Consider the following 7,604-nt stretch of genomic DNA (forward strand, 5'->3'; position numbering starts at 1 on the left):
CGCAAATTGTGAGAGATCATTTAAGTCGCAACTGTCACGCAATTTGCGAGGACCGAAAATCGTAGCAACTCCATCGCAATGTAAGAGCCCTCGCAAATTTTGCGACAGCTTTGCCACGATTATATGAATCTGCCTAGTACTGTTGGTACTCGCAAATTTATAGCAATTCTTCATATTTAATTATATTTTCTTTTGCCAATTTTACATTTTTATGTTTGATTTTTTTTTGTTTGTTTTATATGTTACAAAAAGAAGAATAATAAACAGAACAGAATTGAAAATTAAAATTAAAATAAAACATAATCCATGCAAGTACAAAAGTTGTGTTTAAGTTTTCTCCCTCATGGGGATATTAGAACAAAGTTATCAGAACAGAGTTTTTAAAAGGATTGAGAGAGAGAGGTCACGTTTCTGGTCCCAGTTTGGCTACCAGCTGCTCCCGTTTCACCTGTGTTGCCCACTGCGTTGGTGCCTTCTTGGTTGGTGCCTTCTGGGTTGCTCCCTTGTTGGTTGGTCAGGTTTCGAAACTTGGCAGCAAACTCAGGATCTTTTTCCGCGAGGTAGTCAAAGTATGCATCATAGCTATGCATTCTTTGATTACTTTCTTCGATTTGACTCGCCTGGGTTTGAATGCACTCCTCAGCGGCAGCAAGCTTCTGAGCCAAGAGAACCGGATCATTAGCTGGAGACAGAGGTTGTGGACAGCTACTGGTAGAGGACGCTTCAAACTGCAGAGAACCAACCCCAAAAAATTCTGTTTTTCTTCTTCGGAGCAACCTGAAGACAAAACAACAAACGACAAGTTACAAACATACAAAAGAAAACAATGGATCACATACTAAACAATCATCACATACAAAAGAAAACAATAGACATACTAAACAATCGCAAGTTATCACCAACTAAACAATCCTAAGTTATCACATACTAAACAATTCTAAAGTATCACATACAAAAACAATCCTAAGTTATCACATACAAAAACAATCCTAAGTTATCACATACAAAACAATACTAAGATATCACAAAATCATTAACCATTGAGTATTTTTTTTAAAAAGAACTACAAACTTGTAACTTACCTCAGTGTAAATTTTGTTTTTGATATGAATGGGCACCCCACCAGAAACAGAACTCTCTCCATTCTCCCCCGTACAAAGCTCAGATTCTAACTCTTGAATCTTGGACGACACCTCATTGATTAGGGACTCGGACTTGCCATCCGTAAATGAGCCATCCGGTTTTCGATGAGTTTCATCTAAGATTCGTAGGAAATCCGGAGTTAACTCCCCAGTGATCTCAAACTAAAAAAAAAAAAGAGATAGATTAGTTAACAAATAAAAGAGTTCAGAAGGCATAATCTTAAGAAAAAGAAAAAAACTTAAGGAACTTACATGCTTTCGAGCACGGGCTTTAAACGAAGTTTGGCCTGAACGGTGCTTGTATATTCCGGTGCCATCCGGATCATGATAGCGAGCATTCCGGCTGTTGATGCTCTTGGTTTCTGATTTTGGATCAAGCCAGTACCGAACAAGACCCTCCCATACTTGAGGATCAATCCATCGTGGCTTTGCCTCATCACCTTTCAGCTTCCACTTCAACTTCCACCTCGACACTTGATCACACATCCTTTCCTTCAACTTGTCTTCAAATCTTTCCTCACTCTATCGTTTATGCAACGGTCCCAATTGTATATTTGCTTCCAAAAAAAGAAAGGATTAGTCTATATTTAATTAAGGCAAAGAAAACATATGGTAAAATAGCAAACAAAGAGATTCACTTACCGCAAATGTTTCACACCAACGGTCTACCACGCTAGTTGGCGTCTATGTCCAATTGGCATGGGGCTATTTGAAATCTCTTTCAAAGATGCTTCGAACAGTAGAAGCAACACATGGGTCTTGCTCAAACCTTGAAAACAAATAAAACTTTTAGAATCCATGCAAATACAATTCGTAATTATATTATTAATTAAAAACTTAAAAAAAAAATTCTTACCACAGAGTTCCTGGAGGTCGTCGCGGATCTAGTTTAGTCAAACCAGCTCGACCAGGACTATCGAGTAACTGCTCCAAAGTCAGATTGTTGAGACGTTGGGACATGACTGTAGACGAGGAAGTCGCGGGTTAAGACGCTGAAATGTCAGGATCCGCCGCAGGAATTGGTGAAGGCGTATTATAAGCAGGCGTCGCAGGCACGGATTGACGGCGGCTATTATGAGAACCCGAAGGGTTGTGAGAACCGGAGGCACCGCAACGATTAGAAGCAGTGGGAGAGGGATTAGTAGCAGTGGGAGAGGCTAAACCTCGATCCGACAGGAATCTTGTGTAATCTACAAATAAGATCGAAATCAAAACCAAAACGAAAGGAAAGATCGAAAGCAAAATGCAAGATCTTAAAACAAAACAAAACTAAAAGAAACAAAACGAGATAAAAACAAAATCGAAATAAAAACAAATGAAAAGCATAGAAGAAGAAATCAGATGAGATTTGTGTTTTACCTTGTCGGAAGAAGAACACCGGAAGAAGAACACTGGAACACCGGAAGAAGATTGGAATAGAACTAGGGTTTGACTGAAGATCGGAGAGAAAATTAGGGTCTGACGGCGAGTGTTTTGGGTTTGAGCAAGCTCAAACCGCGATTGATCTTGTATATATAAACTTTTTAAAGCCTCGCAAAGCCCTAGCAAATATTGCGAGGGATTACCGAGGCACCTCGCAAATCAGTCGCAAATAATAAACATTGCGAGGGAATAGCTAGGGTCCCTCGCAAAGCACTCGCAAAACCTTAATGTCTAGGGTTTACGATATTGCGAAGGAATAGCTAGGGGCAGTCGCAAATCCCTCGCAAAGTTTGCGAGGGTATATCTAGGTTTTACAAATTTGCGAGGGATTAGCTAAGGCTGGTCGCAAAGCCCTCGCAATATTTGAGGCTATATTTTACAATTTTGCGAGGGATTAGCTAGTGGCCGTCGCAAATTCCTCGTAAATCCCTCGCAAATCTATACCCTAAACACTTACATTTTCATCATTAGAATGTTCACTAATATCATACATTTTGAAAAAGGAATCACATATCCTCATTCAAATTTACTCAATCAAAAGCTCTAAATAAATCCCTTACCATATATATCTTATAAACCCTATACCCTAAACAACATTTATCAACCCTATACCCTAAACAACATTTACCAACCCTATACCCTAAACAACATATATCAATAAACAATCAAAAGCTTCTTGTCTCTTGATATTAGTTTGGGATTGCATTCCTTTAGTTTGAAAAGGTTAATGATCATTAGTAAACAATATTGGCAAGTTTATTAAAATGCGAGGGATCCGCGAGGTATTAGCGAGGGATTAGCTAGAAAATATCGCACATCCCTCGCAAATTGCGAGGGATCTTGCGAGGGATCTGCAAGAACGTTTACCACTTCCTCGCAAGTCACTCGCAAATAACGTTTAGGGTATAGGTCCCTCGCAATTCCAAAGCAAATCCCTCGCAATATAATAAATCTTTTTTAAAAAAACAACAAAAAGAAAAACAAAAACAACAAAAAATACAATTACTCAATCAGATTCATTTTCTGAACTACTAGAATTAACATCATCATCATCAGAATCTTCTCTGTCATCGGACTCTTCGAATTCGTCTAATTCACCCTCTTCTTCAGAAACATCATCAACATCTTCAAATTGTATGTTTTGTGGATCAGTGTGGATAATATCTTCCGTTGACATGTTTGGAATGGTAACTTCACCGACTCTTTCTTGTTGCAACACGACTTGATCATCAACTAACCCGATTATACGGCCTTGAGGATTAACTTTAATGACTGATAACCACATTTCACGTCTTGCTCTTAAACGAGGATAGGGCAGAAAGCTCACTTGTTGTGCTTGTGATGCTAGGATGAAAGGATCAAATTTGGCGTACGATCTGTTCGCATTCACATCGACAACTCCCCAATTATTTACTCGCACACCTCGGGCCGATGGATCGAACCAGTTACACTTGAAAAGTATGCATCTCAGATTCAGAAGCCCTGGATAATCAACTTCTAATATTTGTTGCAAAACGCCATAGAAATCGCTATCACCAGCTTGTACATAGATTCCATAATTTGCTGTAGCTTTGCGACTTCCGTGTGCGTACGTATGATAAGTATAACCGCAAGTAAAGTACATCGGAGCAGTAGTGATCTTCGCTCTTGGTTCTTGAACAAGCTCATGCAACCAAAGAGGCAAGGGTTCATTTCCACATCCATTCTGAACCTATATAAATTAATAAGATATTTAGACTATTAGTTTATTTAAATTAAAAATTATAATACATATAGTTAATTTAAATTTATTTCATACATATACTTACATAGTATTTTAACCAATTAGCGAAATCCCGCTCTTTGTAAGCCTCATAGTCAGATTCTTCTAAATTAGGATATGCTTCACGAATCTGCATTTCAAAAAGTCTAAAAAAATAGAGATTTGTTAGTTCATTATCTTATAAATTAAAATTAATTTTAGTTTTTAAACAAGAATACCTCTCAAAAGGTTGAACATAATCTAGATTCCTCAAGATGTAATTGTGAGCTGCTCGACAATAGCTATGATCTTCCCACCAAACTTCCTTTAACTTTCCAGCAAGTCTTCCTATCTGAGCAAAGATATCTGGAACATCAGGAACATTATATGTAGGTGCAACGCCTCCGTCATCATATCGTCGAGTACGTGTTTTTTTGGTTCTCACAGTGGGGCTAAAGTAGTATGATGTGAAGTGAGATGTTTCCTCTGTTAAACTCCCGGCAACTATCGACCCCTCAACTCTGGCAAGATTTTTGGCCTTTCCTTTTAGACCTTTCATAAACGACTCAAAAGGATACATCCAGCGAAATTGCACTGGCCCACCAAGATCAGCTTCATGTGGTAGATGGATTGGAAGATGTTCCATCACATCAAAAAAAGCAGGGGGAAAGATTTTATCCAAGTTAGAAATTAACACTGGAATATTAGCTCGTAACTGCTCTATGCCATCACTGGTCAATGTTCTAGTGCATAAGTCCCGGAAAAAAACTCCAATACCTACAACCAATGAATAACAAATTCATGGGTTAATTAATTATATAGGTATATATATCAATATATAAATATATATATATATATATATATATATCTTTATATACTTATATACCAGCAATAGCTTCGTGAACGTGTTTTGGCAAGAGCTCAAGAAATACAAACGGTAGTAGCCGTTGCATGAAGACATAACAATCGTGGCTCTTCATACCAGAAAATTTTTGGCCTTGCTCTACACATCTCGAAAATTTAGATACAAATCCATCTGGAAACTTCATTTCAGATTTAACCCACTCGAACAACACCTTCTTAGCCTTTGCTGACAATCGAAATTGGGGTACTGGTAGTTTCCCATCTCTAGTAAGATGTAACTCGATCCTTGCGCATATTTCCGCCAAATCCAACCTAGATCTCCTGCTATCTTTTGTTTTACCCTGCACATTCAGAAGCGTAACGATAAAATTCTCGAAAACGTTTTTCTCGATGTGCATCACGTCAAGGTTGTGCCGCAACAGAAGATCTTTCCAATATGGAAGCTCCCAAAAAATACTCTGCTTGTGCCAATTGTGAGCGCTTCCATATCCATCTGGCATGTTTGCTGGTGTGTGATAGTTACCCCTACGTTTACAGGTTTCTTGAGCGCCATAGTAATCAATCTGCTCAAATAAATCATTTCCAGAGACATAAGTTGGTGGAGGAACACGAACAACTTTATTCTTTCTGAACAACTTCTTGTTCTTCCGGTACGGATGATGCAAGGGAAGAAACCGACGATGACAATCAAACCAACAAAGTTTTCGCCCATGCTTTAACTGAAATGCCTCCGTACGTTCCATACAATAAGGACATGATAATCTTCCGTGTGTTGTCCACCCAGATAACATTCCGTACGCAGGGAAGTAACTAATCGTCCACATTAGCACTGCCCGCATATTAAAATTCTGTTTTCTCGACGAATCGAACGTCTGCACACCTTCATACCACAATTGCTTCAGCTCATGAATCAGAGGTTGTAAGAAGACATCTAGAGCTCGCTTTGGATGCTTTGGACCTGGTACCAAAATACTCGAGAACAGAAATTCGCTTTGCATACACATATCTGGAGGAAGATTGTATGGCGTCAATATAACAGGCCATAAAGAATACTGCCTCCCTGACATACCAAATGGACTAAAACCATCTGTACACAACCCAAGATAAACATTCCTACACTCTTGAGCAAAGTCAGGATATACCGATTGAAAATGTTTCCACGCCTTTGCATCAGATGGGTGTGTAATTTCTCCTTCTTCAGTAGAATGTTTTGCATGCCATCTCATTGCCGCTGCAGTCCATTTTGATTGTATAGGCGTTTCAATCTATCAGCAACAGGCAAGTACCACATACGTTTATATGGCACTCGCGTCCTTCCTTGAGTAGGCTGATATCTCGGCTTCCCGCAAAACCGACATTCCTGCAGCTTAGCATCGTCTTTCCAAAAAATCATGCAAAAGTCAACGCACACATCAATCATTTCAGATGGTAATCCAAGACTCGCAACCAACTTCTGTATTTCGTAGTAGTTCTCAGCCGATACATTATCAGCTGGCAAATACTCTTTAATGAGTTCAGCCCAAGAATCCATGCAAATCTCACTTAAGTTATTATCAGCTTTAATTGTCATCATCCTAGATGCCAATGATAACTTAGAATGACCTTCTCTACATCCATCGTAGATAGGTTGATTTGCAGCATCTAACATATCATAAAAACGTTGTGCATCTACATTGGGTTCTTCCGTATTATTCTCAGGAAATGCAGCAGTAGTTTCATGAAATGCATCATTAACCATATCATGAAATCTATTTTCCTCATTATACCCATAAAAACCAAATTGATCAGATTCTTGATGCCCATAATTACTAGGTTGATCAATAGCATAATTCATACTACTACTTCCAACGTTACTGCCACAACTCTCTCCATGACGTAACCATACATAGTAATTTGGCATAAATCCTCTATTGTAAAGATGCTTCTTCACTAGATTAAATTCCAAATATTTAATGTTGAACCACTTAGGACATGGACAAAATATTGTACCGTTTTCACGAGCAAAGTCTTGGTTTGTCGCCTGGTAAATGAAACCGCGCAACCCGTCACAAAACTTTTTCGTCACATCACCGGTCTCCGGATCTCTGTGATTGTACATCCACTGTCGCCATGTGTATATCTCATGCTGCCCCCCTCCAAGCATTATTGTAGAATTTAAAAAAATTTAGGTTTTTTTTTTGTAGCCTTTCTTTTTTTTTTCTTTTTTCTAGTTTTTTTTTTCTTTCAAAATTTTTTTTTTTGATAGTAGAATTGCTTTTGTTGTAAGTGTTTTGTGTTGTGGTTTCCATAGATGATGGACTTGCTATTTATAGGCATACTAAAAATAAATGCTATGGATTTGCTAAGGAAATTTGCAAGGGATTTGCGAGGGAAATAAAAAAGATTTATTTTTTTGCAAGAGACTTGCGAGGCATTCACTGTTTTACCGACTAAAC

The 7,604-nt window shown here is 38.4% G+C and overlaps 2 protein-coding genes across 2 annotated transcripts; both read right to left on the reverse strand.

Annotated features, from left to right (window-relative positions):
* Window positions 1-2,126: 2,126 nt before the first annotated feature.
* On the reverse strand, window positions 2,127-7,312 carry LOC147944346 (uncharacterized). The gene is made up of 5 exons (XM_087512549.1): window positions 7,159-7,312; window positions 4,545-5,082; window positions 4,373-4,472; window positions 3,597-4,275; window positions 2,127-2,332 (listed from the first exon to the last, which is right to left on the reverse strand). The coding sequence occupies exons 1-5, from the start codon at window positions 7,310-7,312 to the stop codon at window positions 2,127-2,129; spliced, it is 1,677 nt and encodes a 558-aa protein (XP_087368675.1).
* On the reverse strand, window positions 5,184-6,410 carry LOC147944347 (uncharacterized). Its single transcript, XM_087452779.1, has one exon. The coding sequence runs from the start codon at window positions 6,393-6,395 to the stop codon at window positions 5,184-5,186; it is 1,212 nt and encodes a 403-aa protein (XP_087308905.1). The 5' UTR covers window positions 6,396-6,410.
* Window positions 7,313-7,604: the final 292 nt, after the last annotated feature.

The sequence above is a fragment of the Camelina sativa genome, chromosome 5 (genome assembly GCF_030686135.1).
Source record: "Camelina sativa cultivar CO46 ecotype springtype chromosome 5, ASM3068613v1".
Classification (NCBI taxonomy): domain Eukaryota; kingdom Viridiplantae; phylum Streptophyta; class Magnoliopsida; order Brassicales; family Brassicaceae; genus Camelina; species Camelina sativa.

Excerpts from the sequence above, each read along its gene's own strand:
- LOC147944347 (XM_087452779.1), bottom strand. The coding sequence starts at position 6,395 with ATGAGATGGCATGCAAAACATTCTACTGAAGAAGGAGAAATTACACAC.
- LOC147944346 (XM_087512549.1), bottom strand. The coding sequence starts at position 7,312 with ATGCTTGGAGGGGGGCAGCATGAGATATACACATGGCGACAGTGGATG. Across the intron at positions 5,083-7,158 it reads AGACTTTGCTCGTGAAAACG|GTATTGGAGTTTTTTTCCGG; the intron begins GTACAATATTTT and ends CATTGGTTGTAG. Across the intron at positions 4,473-4,544 it reads TATGTTCAACCTTTTGAGAG|ACTTTTTGAAATGCAGATTC; the intron begins GTATTCTTGTTT and ends CTATTTTTTTAG.